Source organism: Eptatretus burgeri, chromosome 17 (assembly GCF_056783735.1).
Source record: "Eptatretus burgeri isolate ZD-2024b chromosome 17, Ebu_testis_v1, whole genome shotgun sequence".
Taxonomy (NCBI): Eukaryota; Metazoa; Chordata; class Myxini; order Myxiniformes; family Myxinidae; genus Eptatretus; species Eptatretus burgeri.
Window position 1 is genome coordinate 58478784 of NC_140977.1, and position 27500 is coordinate 58506283.

The 27500-nt window shown below is 42.9% G+C and overlaps 1 protein-coding gene across 6 annotated transcripts in view; it reads right to left on the bottom strand.

The window, feature by feature from the left end:
• The window catches only part of LOC147010234 (flavin-containing monooxygenase 5-like), a 71321-nt gene that overhangs the window by 32333 nt on the left and 11488 nt on the right, over window positions 1-27500 (bottom strand). The window contains exons 2-3 of one of the 6 annotated variants that reach the window (XM_085860939.1): window positions 27343-27396; window positions 10101-10237 (exon numbers count right to left, since the gene is read on the bottom strand). In XM_085860939.1, coding sequence (XP_085717065.1) covers window positions 10101-10232 — 132 coding nt within the window. In that variant the 5' untranslated portion in view covers window positions 10233-10237; window positions 27343-27396. Of the gene's footprint in view, window positions 1-10100; window positions 10238-14682; window positions 14772-15177; window positions 15349-21749; window positions 21877-22374; window positions 22451-27342; window positions 27397-27500 lie in introns of those variants that run through there. The other 5 variants (XM_085860937.1, XM_085860942.1, XM_085860940.1 and 2 more) reach the window with 5 other exon arrangements.

Consider the following 27500-nt stretch of genomic DNA (forward strand, 5'->3'; position numbering starts at 1 on the left):
TAGGGCAAGAACCCTGTACCATAACGTTGAGGTGACCAGACTGTTGATGACTAGTACCCTGCCTTGGTAGGACAGTTGGCGGAGTAAACTCTTCCATTTCAGTAAAATTAGTTCCATGCGTGCCAACAAACCTTCCCAGTTATAATGCCTCACAAAATCGTCCGGACCAAGAAACACTCCCAAGAATTTGATCCAGTCACTTTTCCAAGAAATATTGCCAGGGAGACAAGGAGGGAGAGGGAAAGGGGGGGTGGATAAGAGATAGGCAGAGGGTTGGAGCCACAGTGCTTCTGTTTTAGCCCAATTTATTCTGGCTGATGATGCTTTACTTAAGAGATCCAAGGTACTCGTCATCTTAACAATGTCTTCTGCATGATTTATGCAGAAACAGATGTCATCTGCATAGGCGATGCTTTTTAAGGGATTGGTTCCCATAGTGACACCAGATAAGGATTTACGAAGGGTGTTTAAGAAGGGTTCAAGAGAAAGAGTATACAATATTCCTGAAAGAGGGAAGCCCTGCCTTACCCCTCTCCCAACCCCAAAAGGGGGTACAAGTTCATTGTTTATTTTTAAAATGGCCATTATGTTTAAATAACATAACTGTCTATGTGAGAGAAAGAGGGGGCCAAAACCAAAAATATTTTAAAACTTCAAAAAGGTATGTGTGAGAAACACAGTCAAATGCTTTCTCCTGGTCCAAGAAGACCAGGTCACAACTTCCATGATTTATCTCACAAACATCAATTACATCTCGAATAACAGAAATACTATCCTGGACATTACGCCCGGGGACACAGTAGGTTTGGTCCATATATATAATATATTTTAGTAGAGGTGAAATACATAAGGCCAAAGCTTTTGAGAGGATTTTATAGTCTGTACACAGCAGGGACACTGGCCTCCACTGTGAGATGAGCAAGGGATTCCCTTTTTTAGGAATCAAAGTAACCACAGCTCTTCTGCAACTTAGTGAGAGTTTATTCTTCTCCAGGCTCTCTTGGAAGACCAAAAGCAATTCAGGTCCAATCAGGTCCCAGAATTTTTTGAAGAACTCCGCTGGTAGACCATCCAGCCCAGGTGATTTCCCTCCATTCAGGCTCTTAAGGGCAGCAGAAAGTTCCTCGAGTGTGAGTGGTGATTCTAAATCCAACTTTTATTTGGGGGATAGAACACTGATACCATCCGCCAATTGAGAAACCAGTTCGAAATCAACATCTTTTGCCTGGTAAAGTTTAGAGAAGAAAAGTTTTGTGTCGTTCTTAATTTCTACCGGGTTAGTAGTGACCAAGTTATCAGGACGTTTTAAAGCAGTGATTAAGGAATGAGGCGATTTTGATTCAAAATAAAAAAACCTAGTTGGGTTATCTAAGAGATGAAGGTGTTGAAAGCGCAATCTCGTTAACGCTCCTTGGGTATGGTTGGTGATTATACTATTGAGAAGAAACTTTTTCTCATGCAGTCTTAGTTTTTGTTGGGGGGGCAGGGTGGGTTTTTAAGTTGCTTTGAATTTGTAGAATTTCTTTCTCCGGTTCCGCTTTTATTCTGCGTTCTACTTGTGTATTTAAAGAGCAGAAATGTTGACAGAAATTTCGAATTTGGACCTTTGTGTTGTCCCACCATAACTGCTGGTCTTTAAATTGGGGCTTAGCACCTACTAAATTGGACCATACTCTTTGAAAGGCACTATTAAAAGAGGGGTTATCTAATATGGAGATGTTAAGTTTCCAAAAAGAGTGGCGATTTGGAGACGACCCTATTCGGTAGCACATGGTGATAACGTGATGGTCCAAGAAACCAGATGGAGAAATTCTCGTGGTAGGTGAGAGGTTAATAAGGGGTGAGTTAACGTAAAATCTATCCAGCCGGGCAAGGGCCACCTGATTGTTGGCAACTTTACTCCAAGTAAACTGATGGGTGTTTGGATTTTGTATCCGCCGTATGTCTTGAAGACGAAAATCCCTTATTATGTCAGACAGCACTCTGGCTGATCCGGGGTGAGGTTCTGCACCATTCCGATCACGTGCGGGCTGAAGGGTGCAATTGAAATCACCTCCCATTACGATACACTTTTTTAAATCGAATTTCCTCATGTAGAGTCGTAACCTTGTGAAGAAGCTTCGGCGGTCTGTGCCCTTTGAAGGAGCATAGAGATTTATTAAAGTAAATTCGATGTTATTGTCAACAAAATCCAGGGAAGCAAGGTAACCTGGGATTATTTCCTGAAATGAAAGTTGTAGAGGGCAGAAGTGCGGACTAAGCAGAAAGACAACTCCTGCTGTGCAAGAGTTGGAATCGCTAAAATAGCCGGTCTTTTTCATCATTCTATTCCAAAATGTGCGATGCTGGAGTAGAGTGGGTTTCTTGTAAAAAGGCTACATCTAATTTCCGTTGTTTAATGAGGTTGACTACTTGGAGCATCCTCAACTGGCTTGCTCCACCATTTATGTTTAGGCTGCCAAAGATCACCATAGTGATGAAGAGGTGACAAGCAAAGAAGTGCACGCAGGTCATCATTTCATTTCCATTTTAGCTTTAACAAAGTGCTTTTTAAGCCTACTGCACTGTGGCTCGGTGAGATGGTAATCATTAGGTTGACGAATGATATTTTTTGCTGTTTCAATAAAACCACGTAAGTCAGAAAAATATTCCTTTATATCTACATGTCTTTTCCTAAAAGTATAATTTAGGAATTTAAGGATTTGCGATGGTGAGACATTAGGAGTACTGTTTGTAGGGAATTCTTCGATGACATCTGGTTCTCCTTCTGACATGTCAGAAGCACTATCTGGAAAATTTTCAATTTCTAATTCACAAACCGTGTTTATACTCTGTAGTATGCAGGTATCAGGTTGTTCTGTTTTCGACGTGGAGGGGAGGGGTGAGGGAGGCTCTGATTCCACCTTGAGTAATGTAGAAGGGGTGAGGGAGAGATGGAGTGATGGGAGGGGGGAGGGTGGTGGTATCAGCATCTGCCTCAGGTTTTTCAGAGCTTTGTCACAACACTCAGGTATGACTTCAGGGGTATTCGATGGAGCAATTTCCACCATTGAGGAGTCGTTGATGGTTAACTCGTGGCACAATTGGGGGGTCCTGGAGACAGATTTTAGTTCTTTTTCGGTAAGATCCTTACATGGTTCAATTTCCTGATCAGAAGTAGGGATCCTGACTGTAGTTTCCTTAATTTTCTCTGGGAGTAAATCCCCTTCACCTTGATCTACCAAAAGGGGGTCCATTTCATCATTTGAGAGTGACTCATACCGATTTTTCATTGACACTGTGTCACATAAGCCCGGAGTTGTTTCACTCAGAGCCAAAACCACTTTTTCCCCTTTATGTGGGTTAAGTTCGTTCTTATCCGTTTTTCTTTTCCATAATAAGGCAATAGTTGTAAACCCATCCCAAACACTTGAGAATCACCTCATGTAGAGGTCCTCTGTGTCCTTAGGGTCTGATATTCCGTTCTCTGAGACTGTAACAGGGTCGCAGGTGCTAACAGGTGGGGCCGTATTAGACGGAGCAGTAGTATCCTCAGCTGTAGGGAATGCAGTTTTCGGGCAGAAACGTATTAAATGGCCGAAACCATCGCAGTTAAAACATTTCAGTGTTTCCGTCGACGTGTACACTTGGTACTCGTGTCCATCTATGCGAAATTTAAAGACCACATTAAGCACTTTATCGACATTAGATGAGGGAAGCACAATGTACGCCTGTCGCCTGAAAGACATCACATGTCTAGCCTGCTCATTCTGACATCGCAAAGGTAACATTGTAATCTGAGAGACTACGGTCCCGAATCGAGATAATTATTTTACCAATGCTTCATTCTTGATGAAAGGTGGGACATTACTGAGTACAATTTTGGTACGAGTTGTGGGGAGAGGGGAGGCTAAGATGGAACAACCATTTTCAGTTGATATTCCAGTTGAGACGATGTCATGAACTAAAAGATCGTCCGATACAAAAACAACAATCGTTTATTCATGCGAGAAGCTGCGCGGACTTTTTCAAACCCAACCATATTACCAGTGGCAGAAACAATGTCATCAACGCTGACCTCGATAAGAGGAACGCACACGACGCCATTTTTCCTCGTCAAGGCCTCATAGGCCGTGTAACGGGAACGTGTCGACATTCTTTGATTTCAACAAACGGAAGGGGAGGGGTGAGGGAGGGAATGAGGGGAAGGGTCATATAACCGCTCCGACGTGTCTCATCGTAGGAGACGCGAAACAAAAAAACACACCCGTAATACAGGTAAACAGGAACGCACTCGATAACGGAGTAGGCTACCGGCTCGAAGCTTACCTATACCACAAGCTGTGGGCTCTCTGTCTCTCTCTCGTCCCAAAGAAGAAAAGGGGAAAGGTAAGGGAACGAAAAATATAAATACAAAACCGTTATGAACCACGTGGGGAAAAAAGGGTGGGGGTGAGTAATGAAGAACAGGGTGGGTGGGGGTGGGAAAGGAAGGGGATGGGGAAGGAAGGAGACGGGGAGTCGAGAAGAAGGGGGGTGGGAGTGGAAAGCAGAGGGGGAAGAGGAAACAAAAAAGACGATGAAAATATTAAACAGGCAGAGGAGAGAATAACACTGGACTCACAGCACAGAGCAGGAGCCTATGGCGGCCATGACACCGCACCCAGAAACCAAACCACCAGCAGGGGGAGAGAGAGAGAGGGAGAGAGAGAGAGAGAGAGAGAGAGAGAGAGAGAGAGAGAGAGAGAGAGAGAGAGAGAGAGAGAGAGAGAGAGAGAGAGAGAGAGAGAGAGAGAGAGAGAGAGAGAGAGAGAGAGAGAGAGAGAGAGAGAGAGAGAGAGAGAGAGAGAGAGAGAGAGAGAGAGAGAGAGAGAGAGAGAGACAGAGAGAGACAGAGACAGAGAGAGACAGAGAGACAGAGAGACAGAGAGACAGAGAGACAGAGAGACAGAGAGACAGAGAGACAGAGAGACAGAGAGACAGAGAGAGAGAGACACACACAAAGAAAGAAAGAAAGAAAGAAAGAGGAAGAAAGAACAAATTACCAAAATAACACATTTATATGAATAAGAACAAAGTGCCTTGTGGAGAGATATTACAAAGTGCTTCGTTTGTGGTCCAAGTTTCCTTAAAATTTTGAACAGTGTTACCATATTCTGCCACCTTATATTCTGAGACAGTGTGAGTGTATGAAGCCTTTCAGGCTCACAGCACTGAGTTCCACCACGTTCCTCTCAATTTTTGCCTTCCTAGTTTTATAATTTGCCATCTTTGCACAAGTGAAAATAAAGTTGACAAGGAGATCTCGTGACTTGCTCTGCTTCTTCACCAGGTGTCCGATGATGAAGAGTGTTGGTGAGAAGTGAAGCCAGAAGTGCAAAAGTAAGTTTTCCATTAGTTAGAGAATTGGTTGAAGATGGCGACATTGTGGGTACATGTGAAATACCGTTTCTCTTTCACCACAAAAGCAGCATTCCTCTGAAACGTTTGTGAAATGCCGCCTCATGGCTCCAGAGCTTAAGGCACCATGCAGCAATCTCCAACTTAAGTCCGCCATTGTTCTTGGTGTTGGGTGAAGATAGAGTGAACCCCAACATGGATGACTTAGAAAAGTAAGTGGAAGAATCTCACATTAGGGAGTATCCCGTCGGGTTGCAAGAGCCATGTAGTGGAGCAAGTGCATGAACAGCAGGTATATGGTCTTCCTTGACAGCCCACGGAAGGACATTTTAGCTGCATCAGGGGGTCAACCCATGTTGTATGCGGGTGGTGGCTGAGGGAGCTCGCAATGTCGTGGTTCGATCTTAAAGTCCATGAAGTTGCTGCTGCACATCTGCAAAGTTCTGTCACCCTCAATGGGATTCTCTAGGTATGCCAAGCAATCAGGAGGCAAAGACATTTTAACCTCTTGGAGTATCCTTGAGGGGATTCTAATTGTCCGTAGGCCCATTTTCACTGTGAGTTCCTTTGATGAGAGAAGGCCTCTCTTCCTATCATTCAGAAGGTCTCCCACTGTGAATATATTACCAGTCAAGAGCTTCCTTCTTAATGAGCATGAAGCCGGAGTTAGGCCTTACAGAAGAGGGTTGAGAAAGAGTGGTTCTTCAAACAAGTCTTTGCCTGGAGAAGGATTTGCTCTTTTTATGTCAGCAACATGCCAAGCCCTCAGCATTTCTTGATAAAAGAGAGGCAATGTCGAACTTGACAGGTTGTGTGAGGCAATGGTAAAAATATGACTTTCATACCCAAGATTTAACACTTTGTTGAAAAAGCACGACACCAAGGAGCACCATTGCTGTGCAGGATTCGCATACAGGTAGCGTTGAATGGTCTTCAGCCTAGATGTGTGGTAGTGGCTTTGAAGGCAGGGAAAAGACTGTCCACCTTCATCCAAGGGCAAGCTAAGAATGCCCAAAGAAACCCAGTGTTTGCCATTCCAAAAGTAGTCCAACAACTTCCTCTGCATCTCAACCACAAACTCCTCTGGAATGCTTATGCAAGAGATCTTGAACATCAACTTTGGAATGATAAATTGTTTAATGAAGAGCGTTTTCCCTCTCAGTGACAGGACTTTCAGCAGCCCACTCCAGACTCTCAACTTTGCTTCCATCTGGTCCCCTAAAGTGTTCCAGTTGACAAGTGGTGAGCACCCACTTGAGGTGGACAAATGCACCCCCAATTATTTTAGCTCATTGCGACTTCCTGTCACTTCCTGAAAAGGTTTTGGGAACTCTGTAATCTGCATTGATCCAATCAGAAGCTCAGAACCTTTCCTCCAATTTATTGTTGCAGACGATGCTGTTGAGTATACCCACTGGCAATCATAAATGGCTTGCACGTCCCTTGCACTGCTGGCAAAAACAAGGACGTCGTCTGCATATACAGAAAGTATGAGGGAGAGCCTGTTGTTTGGTACCACCATGCCAGTTAGCCTTCACCTCATCAAACAAAGGAAGGGTTCGATGCACAGGGAATAAAAGTTGGCCGGACAAGGGACATCCTTGTTATTTTCCTCCTTTGAATGGAAAGGGGGCGAGCAAGTGACCATTGACTTTAACTAGGCATTCTGCCGACACGTATAACGTCTGGATCATGCCTATACTACGTATCTCCTTCTCAACCCAAAAGGTAGCAGGGTCTCAAAGAGGTAATCATGGTTCATTTGGTCAAAAGCTTTCCCTTGATCCAAGGAAAGGAATCCAACTTGAGTCTGAGTCTTGTCCACATACTGTATTACGTCTCTGACCAGGGATATGTTGTCATATATTGTTCTGCCAGGAATGGCATACGATTGGTCAGGGCTGATTAATTTTGGTAACACCGGTCCCAGATGATTTGACAGCATTTTTGCCATGATTTTGTAGTCCACGCACAACAGAGATACTGGCCGATAAATCCTTATGTCTCTCAAGTCACCCTCCTTCGGAATCAAAGCCAAAGTTGCTCGCCTCCAAGACAGTGGCATTTGGCCTATATCACCATGCTTCCTGAGCTACACGAAGGTAGTAAAGTCCGATCAAATCCCATACTTTGGTGTAAAATTTATAAGATAAGCCATCCACTCCATGGGACTTATCCAGCGACAGACTATACAAAGCAATTGTTAATTCTTCCAGAGAAAATGGAGCTTCTAGTCGCTCTCTGTATTCTGGAGTCACTTCAGGGAGGCCGTACCACAAAGTGACACAGGCATCCGCATCCGAATCTCCTTTTCTATCCCTCCAGGCTTGCCAAAAGTTGCTAAAGTTTAACAAAAAAGCTTCATCCTTGACTAAGGCATTGTTGAAATGCCGAAACACAGTGCCATGCCTTGCCTCAGCCAGGGAAAGCTTAATCCAGGGCAGATTATGATGTGCAAAATGCGCAAATTTTCTATCGGAGCAACTTACACATCTGCACCAACGGTGAGACAAGTAGAATCGGTCTAGTCGGGATTGCGAGATATTACCACCCCTGATACAAGTGTAAGGAAACGATTTATCCGTGGGGTGCTGTACACGCCAAATGTCTCTCTGGTTGAACAGTGTTGCCACTTGTTGTAATGCTTTAACAGAAGGACTGTGCAGTTCTTTACGCACTCTCTCTAGGGAGGGGTTGAGAGTGCAATTAAAATCCCCTCCATTAATCACACACTCTTCGTCAGGCAAGATGAGCATGAATCGCCGCATGTCATCAAAGAACCGCACCGTTGCAGCTCCCACACATGGTGCATAAATGTTTATGAAGTTAACAACAAAATCTTCAAGCCTTACCTTTATATGTAACAAACGAGCCAAACTGACTTCATTTACAAGTATTTCAGGTTTCACACTTGGCGAAAACAGGATAGCTACTCCGCAAGACGTATCCGTGAGGTGACTGAAAAAAGCCAATCCTTGCCATTGATTTTCCCATCGGAAGGCAGCCTCTTGGGTTGTGTGTGTCTCCTGTAGAAATGCGACTCCAACTTTCTCCTTAAACCAGAATGACAGTACTTGGTGCAACGAAATGCAACTTTACACCCGTTAACATTCAGTGATCCCAGGCGAAAACATAATGCTGTCATTACATATATGAGAGCAATGGAAGGAGAAAACACAGTCTAAGCCAACAAATGCTTAGCTCCATAACTTAGCAACTTTGTAAGAAACTTCCTGGTGGACCTTTTTTTCCTTTTTTCAACTGTGCTAAAGTAGGAAGTGTGGGGATTTGTGATGATATGCCATCGACTTCGCTCTGGTGCTGAGTGAGTTTCCCCATCTTTTCAGTTGTTTTTTTGGGGGGCAAACTGATATTTTTAATGAATTTTTGTTCTTCTTCCAGGTGAGTAAAGTGCTACTCCAGAAGATGGAGTGACATCTAAATAATGAGTAAATTATACTTTATATTTTGAAGTCGTGAAAAGAGTTACTGAGAAGTTTTTACAGCATTTGGGAATAAATTTCCAAGTGTTATTTCCCCATCAAGACAAGGCAGACACAATCTTGACATGAAGTTTGATGTAACAGGAAACCTTGCAGATACTCCAAGGAGTGGTCACCCAAGAACAGCTCCATCGGGTAAAAACAAACGAAATGTTGCAAACTCATTATTGAACAATCCTCAACAATCGATTCGGAGAGCTTCAGTGGAATTGAGCATTTCTACAGCCAGTGTCCATGGCATTTTGAAGCAATTGGAAGATAAAACCTGACGAACCGCATATGGTTTAAACTTTAGATGAGGATGATCCTGATCAACGATTACAATTTTGTGAATGGCTTCGTAATCGTACTTGGAGGGGATATAACATCTTTTTGAATGAAACTTCCTTGGATCATGGAGTTTCTCTGCAACCTGAATATGTGTCAACTTTAGGCAAGAGTTGCTTAACAACAAGAACCCAAGTTTTGGGTTACATTGCACAGTATTAGGATGATGTTATTGGTGTTCCAGAAATAACTAAAATGGGAAAATGAAAAAAACGACAAAATGATGGTGTGAAAACAACAATGGAACAATCCTGTTTTTTGATAGGTGGTGAATGTTGAGTTGTTTCCATTGACTTCAATGTTAATTTGATGTGGTCCAGAGCCAACATTTTTACTGACAGCTATGAGGAAACATGTAAAAGCAAAGTTGTGTTTCCAAAACACGAGAGAAGATTAATACAGGCTTTGACGGAAGTCTTTGATATATTAAATGTGATTCACAAAATCGGCTAATCCAGATTGTTGTTTTTCGAGGAGGTAGAAGGAAGACGGAGGGGGGTTTTGAGTCGACTGATTCAGGTGAAAATGAAAGCTAAAAGACAAAGAAGACTCTTTTTATTTGATATCTTTACAACGACACCAAATATAGTGGCATCGCATATGTGCGGCGCACAGGGGTATTGGAAGTGCCACCAACAAATGATGAAAAACAATTTTATTAAAAACATTTATTAATAAAAAACAACAAAAACAAACTCGAGTTCATACATGTAGGCGTGTGCACTTTCCACCTTGTTTCACTGAACTCCTCTTCCTCAGGTATCAGATCATACCTGGATGACCTCTATAACCTTTGAGCGATCTCAAATGCTGAGTGTTACGACACATTGTTGAGTTCCTCAAACCAGCAAAGCCATTTTCGAATACTTATCGAACTTATTAATGTAATACCTGGTACTTCCACAATCCTCCAATGTCATCCGCCATTTCAAAGCATGTGGGTTCTAGTCCTTCTTCGAGGCAGCACTTAATGGCTGTGAGGCCACTCACTCCAGCTCCTACAATGCACACTCGTTCCACCATTGTCTCTAGAAACACAACGACAGTCTGTTTAAAAATCCATCTCTTTCTCGTCGTTTACTCAAGGTAGAACATCACACACACACACACACACACACACACACACACACACACACACACACACACACACACACACACACACACACACACACACACACACACACACACACACACACACACACACACACACACACACACACACAAACACACACACACACACACACACACGAATCTGGCTTATTACTTGAATTTATAATCATGTAAAATACAAAATTGTCTTAGTCTAGTGCTTTGAAAATAATTTAATAAATGTATATGCTGAGAAAGCAAGTTAAGAGCAGACTATGCATTTCTCTGTTCAATTGGAAAACAACCTTGTAAAACCATATCTGTTTGCTAATCATTGTCTCATTACCATTTAGTGAGCAAGGCAAAACATGGCTCTTTTCTATTCCCCCCCCCCTCTCCCCACACTCCTTCCCGAAGCTGATAACAACACTCCAAAAGAAACCAAAACCTCTCTATGTTGCAAACTTGAAGTCCACAAAAGTCCATCTGATGTCATGATAAAAACTGTATATATGATAATATATGTATATATATATATATATATATATATATATATATATATATATATATATATATATATATATACATATATATATATATATATATATATATATATATATATATATATATATATATATATATATATATATATATATATATATATATATATATATATATATACATATACATACACTACCAGTAAGAAGTTTTAGAACACCCCCATTTTTCAGTTTTTACTGAAATTTTAAGCAGTTTAATGTTTCAATGTACTCTGAAATTAAAACATAGAACAAATAAACAATTGCAGATAAAAAATTAAATCATGAAATCGTTTTATTGAACAAAATTTAATTCAAATTTTTGACTCATCAAAGTCGCCACCTTTTGCAGATATAACAGCCGAACATACTCGTGACATTCTTTCCACAATGGAAATCAAATATTGTTCGGAAAGTTCTTCCCAACACTGTTGCAGAAGTTCCTACAAATGTGCTGCACTTGGCGGTTGCTTTGCTTTCACCCTTCTGTCCAGTTCATCCCAAACCAGCTCGATGGGGTTTAAGTCTGGAGACTGCACTGGCCATTCCATGATTTGAAGCCTAACATCTTGTTCTTTTCTTCTAAGGTAGTTCTGACATAGCCTGGAGGTATGTTTTGGGTCTTTATCTTGCTGTAGGATTAACCCTTGACCAACTAGGCAGAGACCAGAGGGTATTGCATGGCGCTGCAAAATTCTGTGGTCGCCCTTTTGATTCAGGATGCCAGTCACTCTGTGCAAGTCACCGACTCTCGATCCAGCAAAATAGCCTCAGATCATCACGTTTCCTCCTCCATTTTTAACAGTTGGTGTCACACACTGAGGAACCATCCTTTCGCCTACTCGACGGGGTACAAAACCCCTGCGCGATGAACCGAAGATTTCAATTTTTCATTCATCGGTCCAGAATACTTGATGACCTTACTTGAGTGGAACAGGTTGAAAACACTACTATTCCCCACAACCAAACAAACTCGAGGTGAACCAACGTGAATCCCAAACCGTGGGTACCTGCGGTTACTCAACACCGACACAACATTCTGTAACCTTTTAAGTTTATCACCTTCTCTCACAAGGAGCCCACACAATACAGGGGAACACAAAGAACTTGAAAACAAGAGGAGGCCATTTGGTCGATCGGGCCTGCATTCTATAATCACAACATTCTGTAACCTTTTAAGTTTATCACCTTCTCTCACAAGGAGCCCACACAATACAGGGGAACACAAAGAACTTGAAAACAAGAGGAGGCCATTTGGTCGATCGGGCCTGCATTCTATAATCACAACATTCTGTAACCTTTTAAGTTTATCACCTTCTCTCACAAGGAGCCCACACAATACAGGGGAACACAAAGAACTTGAAAACAAGAGGAGGCCATTTGGTCGATCGGGCCTGCATTCTATAATCACAACATTCATTCGATCTATCAGGTTACATGTACTTGATTTCACGGGAGTGGTTGGGGTGGGAAGGGGATGGTGTGGGAAGTATAGCAGGGTGGCAACACAATAACATCACGGGCTTTATGTAATACTAGTGGGGTATGATTACACATTGTAAGCAATAACAAACCGTACTTCCCCATTGTCTCGGGTCGCTCGCCTGCATTTTTTTTCATTTATTTATATTTTCTTATTTTTATTTATTTATATTTTCTTTTTGTCATTTATTTATATTTTCTTATTTTCATTTATTTATATTTTCTTTTTGTCATTTATTTATGTTTTCATTTATGGATGCTTTCCAATGCTTTTGTGATTTTTTTTCCCAGGAAACAGGCTTCGACGTCCATCGGCACGCAAAATTTCGGCTTTCTACGTCACCCAGAAGGTACCGATCTTTAATATCAGTCATTGAGTCAGTCAGTGAGTCAGTAAGTCAGTTGGCAAGTCAGTGGTTAAAGGAGCTTTATTATAAACTAGCAACGACCAACCATCGCTTCGCTGATGGGTATAATAAAGGGGGGTGGGAGAAAAAGAGGGGTGGGGGATCGAGGAGGGGTGGAGGAAGGGAAGACAGTGTGAGGTGAGAGGAAGGGAAGGCAGATGTGCAGTGGAGTGTTAATTACTGCCCAGACGTGTTCGGAGACAAACACCACTTGGACGCATCCAGAGACAAACACCCCCCAGATGTGTCTGGAGCCAAGCTGGCTGGACACAAACACTGCTCGGATACGTCCGGAGATAAACTCCCGTCTGGACACGTCCAGAGACAAACATTGCCCAGACACATCTGGAGCCAAGCTGACCAGAGACAAACACCATCCAGACTCGTCCGGAGACAAACCCTACCCGGACACATCCAGAGACAAATACCATCCAGGCAGAACCACCGTCCGGATATGTCTAGACAGAGAGAGAGGGGGGAGGCGAGAGTGAGAGAGGTGGGAGGAGGATGTTGCAATGTATTGGGAGGGGTAGAGCAAGGATGGGACAAAGAGAGATGCTTTGTGAATAACACACACATATACACACACACACACACACACACACACACACACACACACACACACACACACACACACACACACACACACACACACACACACACACACACACACACGGCTGATATCAGCAACAACCCCAAAACCTTGAGTATCTTTCACCGAAAAAGAACGTTGCATTTATATCGACATTTCAGGGATATGTCCACAAAGATTATTCCATATAAACAGCTGCATGTGACGGGTGGAAAAAAAAATTTGCCTCGCTAATTTAGAAAACATGTTTATACGGCAAATGGCTCAGAGATTGAGTGTAATTTCAGAACAACTTGCTCAGGGTGGTGGAGCATGAAACACTCACTCAGGGTGATGGAGCACGAACCACTCACTCAGGGTGACGGAGCATGAAACACTCATTCAGGGTGATGGAGCACGAACCACTTACTCAGAGTGTCGGAGCACGAAACACTGGCTCAGGGTGATGGAGCACGAACCACTCACTCAGGGTGACGTAGCATGAAACACTCATTCAGGGTGATGGAGCATGAACCACTCACTCAGGGTTACGGAGCACGAAACACTCGCTCAGGGTGATGGAGCAGGAACTACTTACTCAGGGTGACGGAGCACGAACCACTCGCTCAGGGTGACGGAGCACGAAACACTCGCTCAGGGTGATGGAGCACGAACCACTCACTCAGGGTGATGGAGCACGAACCACTCACTCAGGGTGATGGAGCACGAACCACTCACTCAGGGTGATGGAGCACGAACCACTCACTCAGGGTGATGGAGCACGAACCACTCACTCAGGGTGATGGAGCACGAACCACTCACTCAGGGTGATGGAGCACGAACCACTCACTCAGGGTGATGGAGCACGAACCACTACTCAGGGTGATGGAGCATGAACCACTCCCTCTGCATAATGTGGCGGGCAAAAGCGTCTGCATTGTTTGAACGATTCACTCAGAAGGACATAACGCGTTACCACTATCGACTTTAAGGCGTTTGGCAAGCGGCTTAAGTACTAATGAAAGCACTCCAGTTAAATGGTTGATAAGGATCGGTTGGCCAGGCTATCACTGCATGTCATATAGGATCCCGTTAACTTTAAAGCCGGTCTTCACCACGCACGCAGTAGTTGATGAAATAAAATGAATTTGTTCAAATAATGACTTCATCCACAAAGGAGTTGTAGCTGAATGCAGAATAACCCTGGAGACATCACAAAGTTCAATCCCCCATGAAATAAACATTGTAGATCATCCGCCATCTTGCCAGCTCGTCTGTGCATGCATCATGTGGTACAACGGTTCGGGATCCGCACAAACGTTATAACTTTTTTTTAAAGCGTCAGTTTTTTTTAACCAGATTTCCTTTGATTTACTGCAGAGCACCTCACGAAACCTCTGAAAATGTTGACACAGATCTGGCAGATGCTATGGATAAGCAGTCCCTCTGGTGGACAGGATGTGAGATCTTGCAGTGAATGCATTAAATCATATAGTTCAATAAAGCCCGTTAGTTTTGCCACATTCCTAAATCTTTTTGTTCACTCGATATAATTCTCCAAACAGTAGAAAGAGATCAGTTTAATGCTTTGTGGAAATTTCACATTTTCTTCTGTATCTATGGAGGAGGGACCATAGCCTCGCTTGTTTAAAGTAAATAGGTATATCGGCCTAGTTTTCGGACTCGTTATTTATTTAAATTATCAGATTTCACAACAGATTTTGACACAAAATTAGTCCGGACGACATCCGATCCTCAAAATCTAAATAATATTTCGATGATATACATTAATTAATCTGTGAGAGTAGATCGTGCAAAAATCATATCATATATTGCATGAAGTCGCTCCAAGCTCCTAATTTGAAAACCACAGCACTTACAAAAGTGATGTACACAGCGATTCATAGCTGTGATGAACAGGCATTCGATAATATGAGTGAGGAAAGTGAAAAAAAATACTTTGTCGTAAATAAATAGTTGCGGCCTCTTCCAAGTCGAGGCATGGTTGAGCAGGCCAAAAAAAAACATGGCGGCTTCAGACCCCAGCGGGGTTACCCAGGAAACGCCTCAGGACCCCAGAATGTGAGGTGGCCGAGGATCGCCTGATGAAGGATATTATTAAATTAGGCCGTTAATTATCTTCAAAAGGGGTGTTTTAATTAACCCTAACATACAATTTTCACTCTTGCACTTCCTTGGAGTTCTCTTTGTATGCATGCAAAGTTTCAGGCTGCTCAGTTTTATGGTTTTGGAGATATGGAGAAGACACACACACACGTACACGTACACGTACACATTGACGTTCATTAATATAGACTTGCAAATACAACCCATTGCTTCGCTGACAAAGGTATTAAAGGGGGGGAGAGGAGGAAGGGGAGGAATGGGAGAGGGAAGGGAAAGGGAGGAGGCAGGATGGAGGGGAAGCTAGTTTGGGGTGAAGTCACCAAATGTTACTATACACTAGGGAGGGGTGTGAGGAGGGGGGGGGGAAAAGAGAGAGAGAGAGAGAGAGAGAGAGAGAGAGAGAGAGAGAGAGAGAGAGAGAGAGAGAGAGAGAGAGAGAGAGAGAGAGAGAGAGAGAGAGAGAGAGAGAGAGAGAGAGAGAGAGAGAGAGAGAGAGAGAGAGAGAGAGAGAGAGAGAGAGAGAGATATTTTGTTGCAGTTCTATTTTTCCCCCATGCCTCAATGGCAATGGCACCCAGCACGCAGTGATCCCCTGCAAGTTATTTTGTTAGTCTCCGTGCAGTTCGACCTTCCCCTCATGTCTGGTGGGTTAACGGGATGACGTGCATTGCGTGGGTCTTATAGCTATGTCTATTAGCTATATCTTTATCTCCTATTCTGATTTCTAATCCAATCCTTTCCTTTTAGCTATGGTACAAGTCAAGCAAGCAAACACACACGCCATGCAATATGCGATTGAATAGCAAACACACCAGGATGTCTCCGGTGACTTGGAACCACCACCACCAAACTCTCTCCAACAAAGCACACAACAGACCACACAGCACGCACATGGCACACCATTATTTAATTCAAATCTGCACCCCAATTTCCAACAGCATCTCACTTTGTTTCTCCCCTCGCTCACCAAAATTCATCATTTCGACCACCAACACCTCCTACACACGTGAAAAAATATTCCTGCACCCCCTCGAACCTCTGCATCGCTATAATTCACCACTAAACAGAGGCATGCTGCACGACTCAGGCTGTACTTGGACTGCATGATGTAGGGACAAGTAACAGACATTAATAGCTCGACCGCATCTCGTTGGGGATGTACCGGGTGAGCTCGTGGGATTGATACGACCCTCGTCCAGTCACCAGAACACAGCAAGACAGGGGCTGCGAGGAGGGGTCGCAGGAAGGATGATCTAGGAGTTTGGTGCAGAGCCCAGGTGTTCATTTTGGCTCATGAGAGGGGGCCCGTGGGTGGCAGGTGTGCATTACTATTCGGCATTGAGACTGCACTCGGAGCACGTGAAGGGCCGGGTTGTCGGCTCATACCCGATGTTGAGTCAGGAGCTCCATGCAGTGGCGAGCCGGATGGGCAAATGAGACCGTTTCCGGCTGCGAGTGCCTGACAGGGCATGGCTAGGGCCAATGTGGCCCAAGAGAGGAGCGGGATTCGGGTCACAGCATGTCGCCTTCGGGTCATCACCCTATCCTTCTCCCGGGATATATACAGGGAGGAGCGAGGAGTCGCTCGCTCTCTGCTTCGCCCTCCTCTTCTCTGCTCCTCCCGGTTCTGTGTTGGCTGCTCCTCGTTGCCTCTGCTCTTCGCTGGCTCTTCACTCGGGGTTGGTGTGTAACTGTGAGACGTTCTTCTTCTTGAGGACCAGTGCAGATCACCCGTTTCCACGAGCCCCAGCCAAGTGACTAAAGGCCCAGTCACACCTTGACGTTTTAGCCAGCTTATGCCGATTTTTGGAAATTTTTTGCAAAACGCTGGTACACGTCGAATACGTTATGGGTACGTTTTGTATATGTTAAGACCACGCTGAAAAACACTTCCATAAGTGGTAGTATGCTGGCTTTAAACGTTGAACTTTTGGGTTTTCCTCAAATTTTTTCATGCTGGAAATTTTACAACGTATGCCGGCGTATGACTCACACGTTCCACTACGCTGGCCATAAGTTGTAAGCACGTTATGCGATCGTTGACACACGTTGAAACACGTTACTTGTAAGTTACTCATAAGTCGAAACACGTCGAGGTAAAGGCCTGGTCACACCTTGACGTTTTAGCCAACGTATGCCGATTTTTGAATTATTTTTCTAAAACGCTGGCACACGTTGAATACGTTATGGGTAAGTTTTGATAACATTGAGAGCATGCTGAAAAACACTGCCATACGTCGTTGTACGTTGGCTTTAAACGTTGTACTTTTCGGTTGTCCTCAAATTTTTTCATGCTTGAAATTTCACGACGTATGCCGGCGTATGACTCACACGTTCCGCTACGCTGGCCACAAGTTGTATGCACGGTCTGCGATCATTGACAGACGTCAACACATGCTACTTGTAAGTTAATCATAAGTTGAGACACGCCGAGGTAATGTTTAGCGTACCCGAAACTTATTTCTAACCTATGATTAACGTGTTGTTGGCACATTACGCGATCGTTGCCACACATTGACAGACGTTACTTTTAAGTTACTCATAGGCTGAAAGACGTCGGTATAATGGATCGTCCTTGCGTCAGCGTCCACGGCCACGGCCAGGACACTTATTTGCAGCATTCTTCAAACTTTTCTTCGGCATGACGAGGATGTTCACACTTCGATGTCTAGCTTGGCTATGATTCCAATTGTCCATCGGCAGCGTCTATTTAAAATAGTCGAGTTTGAGCGTTTTAACACGTTCAGAAGAAACGCTTCAAATTTCAAAAATTTCAAAGCGTCAAAAAACAAAGGCGAGTGACAGCAATTTAAATCGTTCATTGTAAACAATGAAACGAGCTGAGTGGTACCGTTTAGAAGTCGTTGAGTGAAAAAAAATCCAATTGTTGAGCGCAAGCGTCTACTTTCAATAGTGGAGATGCAGCCATTTAAATCGTTGAGTTTATCATTTAAATCGTTAAATCGTTAAACGCAAGGACGATCCATCATAACCCACACCCTCCCCCTCACACTCACCTACTACTGCCAACATGAACAAACTACTACTAATACTGATACTGATACTGATACTGTTACTGCTGACATGGACATCGACTCAAAAAGAACTCGAAAACACTGTTGGGTTCCCCTTTTATGAGCAGCATTTTTATATAACAATTCCCAAAACCGCTGGGAACACGTCTTTATATGGCAGTTGTAAGCTAGAAACACGTTAATTTATTTTTTTTGTCGACCGGAAGACGTCATTGGAATACGTCTACATACGTCGATGTGTGTTGGGACTACGTAAAGAATTGGTTCAAAGCACGTCAAACAGAAGTTAGAAATAAGTTTTGCGTAAAAAAGACATTACCGCGACGTGTTTCGACTTATGAGTAGCTTATAAGTAGCCTTTGTAGACGTGTGTAAGTGTCCGCATATCGTGTGTACAACTTATCCCCATCGCATGCGGAACGTGTGTCATACGCCGAGTACATCGTAAAATTTTGAACATGCTTAAAATTTCTTGACGTACTCTACTTACTACGACGTATGATAGCGTACTTTAGCGTTGTACTCACGTATACCAAACTTACTCATACCGTATTTGACATGCCCCAACGTTTTAGACACATTTTTCTTCGGTCGGCATACGCTGGCAAGATCGCCAAGGTGTGACCGCGATGTTGTCACTTCCATTTCTACGGCAGTTATGATTCGAATTGTTGTGCGTCAGCCTTTTAATAGGCTACGTCACGAAATCGTCGGCGATGCGTGCAACGCGCTATGCCTAAGTTAGACTATCGTTGGGCATCGGTTGTGTAGGCCGACAACAGGTTCAGCATTCGTTGGTATAAGTTATCTATAACACAACGAAACGTTCTGTGTCCGTTACCAATGCGTTATACATAAGACCAAGTCGCTATGAATACGTCCGAATCTTTTAAAAAAAACATCAAAAGTTCAACGTAAGCCAGCGTTTTAGATACATTTTAATACGTTGCCATCGCTGGCTAAAACGTCAAGGTGTGACCGGGCCTTAATGTTTAGCGTACCCGAAACTTACTTCTAACCTATGAGTAACGTTTTGTAAGCACGCTACACGAACGTTGTTCACACTTTGCAACACATAACTCAAAAGTACTACTACTACTACTACTACTACTACTACTACTACTACTACTACCAACATAGCCATCACTAAATTCTCTCGAACTATGACTAATAACATCGACATCATTAAATTCTCTCGAACTACTACTACTACTACTACTACTACTACTAAGAACATCGACATCACTAAATTCTCTCAAACAACTACTACTACTAATACTAACATCGACATCACTAAATTCTCTCGAACTACTACTGCTACGACTACTGCTACTATTACGACTAATACGACGACTACTAACATCAACATCACTAAATTCTCTCAAACTACTACTACTACCAACATCGACATCACGAAATTCTCTCGAACTACTACTACTGCTACTACTACTACTAACATCGACATCACTAAATTCTCTCGAACTACTACTACTGCTACTACTACTACTACTACTACTACTAACATTGACATCACTAAATTCTCTCGAACTACTGCTACTACTACTGCTACTGCCACTGCTACTGACATTGACATCTACTCAACATGGAGTCTGTAACACTGACGGGTTCCTCTTGTGAAGCCCATTTGTACATACCAATTCCCCTAAACGCTGCCGATACGCCATTATACGGTAGCTGCAAGTTAGAAACACGTTCAGTAAGTTCTGTGGTCGTCCGGAAGACGCCAATGTGCGTTTGAGATAAGTTACACATAGGTTCAAAGCATGCTACTCATAGGTTCAAAGCACGCTACTAATAAGTTCAAAACACGTTACTCAGAGGTTAAAAATTAAGTTTCGGGTATGCTAAACATTACCTCGACGTGTTTCGACTTATGAGTAACTTACAAGTAACGTGTGGCCGACGTGTATAAACGATTGCGGAGCGTGCCGAGAACTTATGCCAGCATATGCGGAACTTGTGAGCCATACGTCGAGTACGTCGTAAAATTTTCAGCATGCTTGAAATTTCACGACGTACTAGACGTACCACGTAATATGCCAGCGTACTTCATTGTTTTTCATCGTGCTCCTAACGTATACACAACTTACCCATACCGTATTCGACATGTCCCAGCGTTTTAGACACATTTTTCATAGGTCGGCATACGCTGGCTAAATCGTCAAGGTGTGACTGGATGTTGACACTTCCAAAACTTAAAAAAAAAAACCTCAAAACTTCAGCGTATGCCAACGTTTTACGTGCATTTTTATACGTTGCCATTCCTGGCTAAAACGTCAAGGTGTGACTGGGCCTTAAGCCGGAGATAATGTACCATTTCTCGAGGTGGGAACGCTCAAGGGGAGCGTCCCACGGAGGTACACGCTACACTCACAGACCTATGCACAACTAGGCTAGGGATCTTTTGCCTTACATATCTTCTCTCCTCTCTCTATTGCCACCTGTCTATCTCATCCCCTTTGGACGCACAAAAGAGTATCATTACTGACTCGCAATCCCATTTTCCTCTGGCACGACAGCGCACCCCCCAGATTGCACCGCACCACTCCTCCAACTCCCACACCTTAGGCACCAGTATTTCTCCCTCCTACCTCTCCCTAAGCATACTGGGACGCGTTGGCCAGCCGACCGCACCAGGTATTGCGAGGCCGTTTGTCCTCATGTGCTCTTTTTCTTTCTGGCTATCTAATCTTCCTCGGGTGTGTGTGTGTGTGTGTGTGTGTGTGTGTGTGTGTGTGTGTGTGTGTGTGTGTGTGTGTGTGTGTGTGTGTGTGTGTGTGTGTGTGTGTGTGTGTGTGTGTGTGTGTGATGGCGCCTGTTCTAGCATAAGTTAAGATTGACGGGATAAGTCTGCTCTGTGTCTGCTTTTGTAAATTGCTTGCCTTTTGCCGCACCCCACAAATTATTTGCTTTCCTCTGCTGTGCGTACCAACAAACCCTATTCACTGTGCCACATTCCTTTCCTCTCTTGATTGTAAATAACTGCTTTGTGTAGAAATGTTCCCAGCTCGTTTTCGTCTTTTCCTTCATTAGTCGAGCATGGTTCATATTCTAGTTTAGCCAGACGTTTCCCCCAATGATCTGTATTTCTAGCTGGTACGTCCTTGGGTAGTTATGCTCGGCTACATCTGATCCGGTAAGGTGATCCGGTTTGAACAAGGTGTACCGAGGGTGTGTCTCATGACCATTCGGTAAACGATATTCATTAGATGGAGGACCCTAAGTCATGTGGTCGAGTTATTGGCATTCACGGTCAATTCGCGACCCACCGCGTCAGGAAGTTATTCATGTGTGACAGCCTGTGATTCCAGAGAGTCTGATGGGAACCCGAGGTAGCTTCCCCCCTCGTGGTCTTCTCGCCCCCGACCCCGGGTCCGCAACAATATGTTACGCTTAATGACTGAACACACACACACAAAACTCATGTCAGGACAGCTGTACACAGAACGATACAACAAAGTTTGAGAAGTAATCCGCTGGCACATCTGCACAAACTTCGATATCGCAGTTCCAGAAAAAATGTGGGAACATGAACCAAAAGCAACCACTGAAAACATGGAAGTACCTACCGCTCACATATGACCTAATGATCCCATCAAGCGCGAACATCCAAAAAAAAGGCGTTGCGACCAGATATCATACTTATGTACAAAAAATAGTAGGCAGGGCTGATCCACAAAATATGTAACGGAGAAGAAAGTAAGTGTGTGTGGAGAAAGAAAGTAAGTAAGTGGAGCATCGCAAGTACACAAATTGTCAGTGGCACAAGGAAGATAAACAAGAAGATAAACAAATGGTTCCCCATCTGATCCATAATTCAGGTCTTGACCATCTTCCCCACATCTGAAGATAAACTTACACCTTGCACACAGTTTGTCATGTTCAGAGACCCACCTTGTATTGTAAGCAGTTTAACTGCTTCCCTGTAAGATTCACTGATACTTTCGCAGTTAAAATGCACAGACGAGTCCTTTTCATACTCTTTAATTTGGTAAAATCGCTCCTCCCTTCACACAAAATGACATCCTCCTCAAAACCCGTTTAACCACACCCACATGATTTGCACAACTTGGTCGCTTTGATTCTCTCTTTTGCTCAAATTACCTGCAGGTGCACCCTTCCTCAGATGTCACCTTTACCTTTTATGCATCATCAGTTTTAGGAGTTTGTGCTCATCACTACAGTAGCAAAACAGAATATGATGTGTCCTCACTGTCAGGTTGGAACGAACCTGAATTGATCTCAGCTTTCCAATACAGCAATGAACCACCCACACCTCAAATGTCGTGAGGCACACTCCCACACACCTACACACTGGTTGCTTCACTATGACACTTCGTTATTTCACCTTTTTATGTGCAATTATGGATGTTACCTCACCTCGCAAAAAAACATACCGCCATTGATGCAGCGTCTTTTACACCAACTCATTTAACATGTTAAATTCGGTCTTTGTGCCTGTTGTTTGTGTCCTTTATAACGTCCTTAAAAACAGTAAGTTTCTTGTTTGGAATGATTTTCAATTTTGTTTGACTGCCAGACAGGCAGACGCACTAAAAACAAACATACTTTCCTCCACTCTGCGCATTCTCGTTCAGGACGACATTCCACACAATTTGCCAAATTCAGAGCCAGAACACTGACTCAGCTACAGGTTCATGTTCCCATTCATGTTCCAATTCGTGTTCAAAATATAACATTCTATTTAAGTTAAGTTAATTTGTTCATCAACCATAAACTGTCCTTTGTACACAAACAGACTGACAGAGAGACAAAGTGAACCACTTGCTAAACTTTGCTTTTCGCTTCGCACAACAGGGGAAATAAATAAATATAAAGGTGAGTAAAGGTAGCCACAATAGCAGAGCAGTGTGCACACTCTCTTCTGAGCTGGCTAGCCTGAGTTCAAATGCTGAGTCAGTTATAAACGAACATCGTGGTGCTGCGCATGCATCATTGTGTATGTGTGCTCCATCACACAGATTGACATTAAGTTAGAGGAAATGTCCAACAGCAATGGTTATGGGTGGATGTTAAAGATCCGACGTCGTGAACTCAGGAAGAGTAAGCGAGTAATCACCGGCAACCTCAAAGAATTCCAAAATTTCTTCCCTCACTGACTGTTGGGAAGGCAATGGCAAACCACCCATCATAAGCATACCACCCAGCTGGCATAAGGAAACCACCTCGCAGAACCAAATCACCTGGCATAAGCAAATGGTCCAGCACATTGAAACCACCTGACAGAACCTGTGCCAAGAAGCTGCTTCAGCGGCATATACTCTGCAAAGAGTCGAGTACATTGACGATGATGATGATTTGAGTTGAGTTGGGTCGTTAAACTAGATGACTCCGAAATGAGTGACATTTCTTCATACTCATCAACTCTTTCAAACCTTTCCTGATTATTTTGGTGTAGTCCTGTCTGTATTTGTTTCATTTGTAATTGTGTTTGCAATTGTTTCATTTGCAATTTAAACTTGTTTATTGTTCAATTTAGACCCGTTCAGTTTGCAATTTTGACCCATTCAGTTTGCAAGTTAGAACCGTTCTGTTTGCAATTTAGACCTGTTCCTTTTGCAATTTAGATCTGTTCCGTTTGCAATTTCGACCTGTTCTGTTTGCAATTTAGACTCGTTCTGTTTGCAATTTAGACCTGTTCAGTTTGCGATTTAGACTCGTTCTGTTTGCAATTTAGACCTGTTCTATTTGCAATTTAGACCTGTTCAGTTTGCGATTTAGACCTGTTGTGTTTGCAATTTAGACCTGTTCTGTTTGCAATTTAGACCTGTTCCTTTTGCAATTTAGATCTGTTCCGTTTGCAATTTCGACCTGTTCTGTTTGCAATTTCGACCTGTTCTGTTTGCAATTTAGACCTGTTCTGTTTGCAATTTAGACCTGTTCCGTTTGCAATTTAGACCTGTTCTGTTTGCAATTTAGACCTGTTCTGTTTGCAATTTAGATCTGTTCCGTTTGCAATTTAGACCTGTTCTGTTTGCAATTTAGACCCGTTCTGTTTGCAATTTAGACTCGTTCTGTTTGCAATTTAGACCCGTTCTGTTTGCAATTTAGACCTGTTCTGTTTGCAATTTAGACCTGTTCTGTTTGCAATTTAGACCTGTTCTGTTTGCAATTTATACCCATTCTGTTTGCAATTTAGACCCGTTCTGTTTGCAATTTAGACTCGTTCTGTTTGCAATTTAGACCCGTTCTGTTTGCAATTTAGACCCGTTCTGTTTGCAATTTAGACCCGTTCTGTTTGCAATTTAGACCTGTTCTGTTTGCAATTTCGACACGTTCTGTTTGCAATTTAGACCCGTTCTGTTTGCAATTTAGACCCGTTCTGTTTGCAATTTAGACCTGTTCAGTTTGCGATTTAGACCTGTTGTGTTTGCAATTTAGACCTGTTCTGTTTGCAATTTAGACCTGTTCAGTTTGCGATTTAGACCTCTTCTGTTTGCAATTTTGACCCATTCAGTTTGCAATTTAGACCTGTTCTGTTTGCAATTTAGACCTGTTCCGTTTGCAATTTGGAGCTGTTCTGTTTGCAATTTAGACCTGTTCTGTTTGCAATTTAGACCTGTTCTGTTTGGAATTTAGACCTGTTCTGTTTGCAATTTAGACTCGTTCTGTTTGCGATTTAGACCTGTTCTGTTTGCAATTTAGATCCGTTCACTTTGCAATTAAGACCTGTTCTGTTTGCAATTTAGACCTGTTCCGTTTGCAATTTAGAGCTGTTCAGTTTGCAATTTAGACCCATTCAGTTTGCAATTTAGACCTGTTCTGTTTGCAATTTAGACCTGTTCTGTTTGCGATTTAGACCTGTTCTGTTTGCAATTTAGATCCGTTCACTTTGCAATTAAGACCTGTTCTGTTTGCAATTTAGACCTGTCCTGTTTGCAATTTAAACCTGTTCAGTTTGCAATTTAGATCCATTCTGTTTGCAATTTAAACCTGTTCAGTTTGCAATTTAGACCCATTCAGTTTGCAATTTAGACCTGTTCTGTTTGCAATTTAGACCTGTTCTGTTTGCAATTTAGACCTGTTCTGTTTGCAATTTAGACCTGTTCAGTTTGCAATTTAGACCTGTTCTGTTTGCATTATAGACCTATTCTGTTTGCAATTTAGACCTGTTCTGTTTGCAATTTAGACCCATTCAGTTTGCCCGTTAGACCCATGCAGTTTGCAATTTCGACCCATTCAGTTTGCCCCTTAGACCCATTCAGTTTGCAATTGATACCCATTTAATTTGCAATTTAGATAACTTCCATTTTCAATTTAGACCCGTTTCATTTACAACTTATATCTGTTTAGTTTGCAATTTAGATCTATTTAGTTAAACAATTTAGACAACTTCCATTTGCAACTTAGCCCCATTCAGTTTGCAATTTAGACTCATTTCATTTCCAACTTATGTCCGTTTTGTTTACATTTTACATCCATTTAGTTTACAATTTAGACAAGTTTAGTTTACAATCTATACCCGTTTACTTTGGAATTCAGACTTGTTTAGTTTGAGTCTGACATCCAACTGCATTGGGTTATGATAAAACCGCTACTCCTGCTTTTGTTTGAGTTTTACCGAATGACAGGGATTTTTACAGTGTTTTTTCAGGAGCACATTTTCTTTCATGAAATTGATTGATAAGTTTTTTTCAAGTTTTTACTCAACTCCTGTTATTCGGTCAATATTTTGATCAGATGATTTGTCTTCATGGTGCAGAGGATGTTGACCTATGATGCACATACTGGGTTGTTGTGGGTTGAGGGTGATGTTTTTCAGTTGCGAAGTTGTGAGAGACTCTCATTTATGTTTCGATGGCACCCTGTTTGGATGTTTGGATGTAATCAAACACCTGTTAGCATTGCCTCACAGTTCCCACAAGAGCACCTGAAAATAATTATCCATTATCAACACAAACTTCTACAAATCAAATGAACCGCCATCTATTTATAGTGGAGGGAAAGTATATATGTATCATCATCTACTTCTCCAAGAGGATTTGACCAAAGACGCTAAAACTTTCAGGGTTACCCCCGCCCCTCTACCATCCCCCATCACCGATCACCCCACAATACTCACCACCATTCTACACACCCCCTCTCCCCCATTCCCCTCCAACCATCACCCCCACAATACCCACCACCATCTCACCCCGCCTCCCTCCACAATCCCCAATCACCCCACAATCCCCAATCTCCCCACAATCCACAATCACCCCCATAATACCACAACCACCATACTACCACTCTCGTTCCACAGTTCTCCCTCCTCCACAATCCCCCATCCACTGAAGAGGGACAGCGACACCTCACGGACACGATGGTGGGACAAGGCACGACACAAATCGCGGCCGAGGAAAGTATCAAAAAGTTTTTTCTCTCTTCAAATTAGACCGTGATTAACGATTCTCAATGGTTTTCAGAAAGAAAAAAAATACGTTTGGGTTTCCCTTTAAGTATATAAGGGGTAAAGAACAAGCGATAACAAGTGTGGGCCCATTGAGGAATAGCACATGGAGCAGGTTAGTAATGCAAGCAGGATGGCAGGTTTATGAAACAGTTATTTTGCTTCAACATTGATACAACAACAGTCAGAGGAAGTAGAATGGCATTCGGTAGAGCACACAACTCCACCAGGGTGAACATTTAATGGTTTGTATCCCAGTGATGGAGCAGATCTGGATTCGAACCTGAACCGAAATCCAATCACCTGGTTATTGTCACTTAACCAACTCATCCACGTTTTGCAAATTCCATCCACAACGTTTTGAGACATCGTGCGAAACAGTACAGTGTTTTTGGTCCTATCTCTCAATGGTGAAGAATGTACAGAAAATCGAGTTGTCGACTCCTTCTCACCCGTAAAGATTGATGACTTCCTTCAGTCTGGGCGATGTCCCATAAGCTGTGAAGCTTGAGTGCAGGTGAATAGTCACAAGGTCAATAAGAAAAAGAGCAATCAGAGATTGCAGGCCCTTGCCAGGACGTGTTTTGTGTGGTGTTTGTGTAGTTCTGTT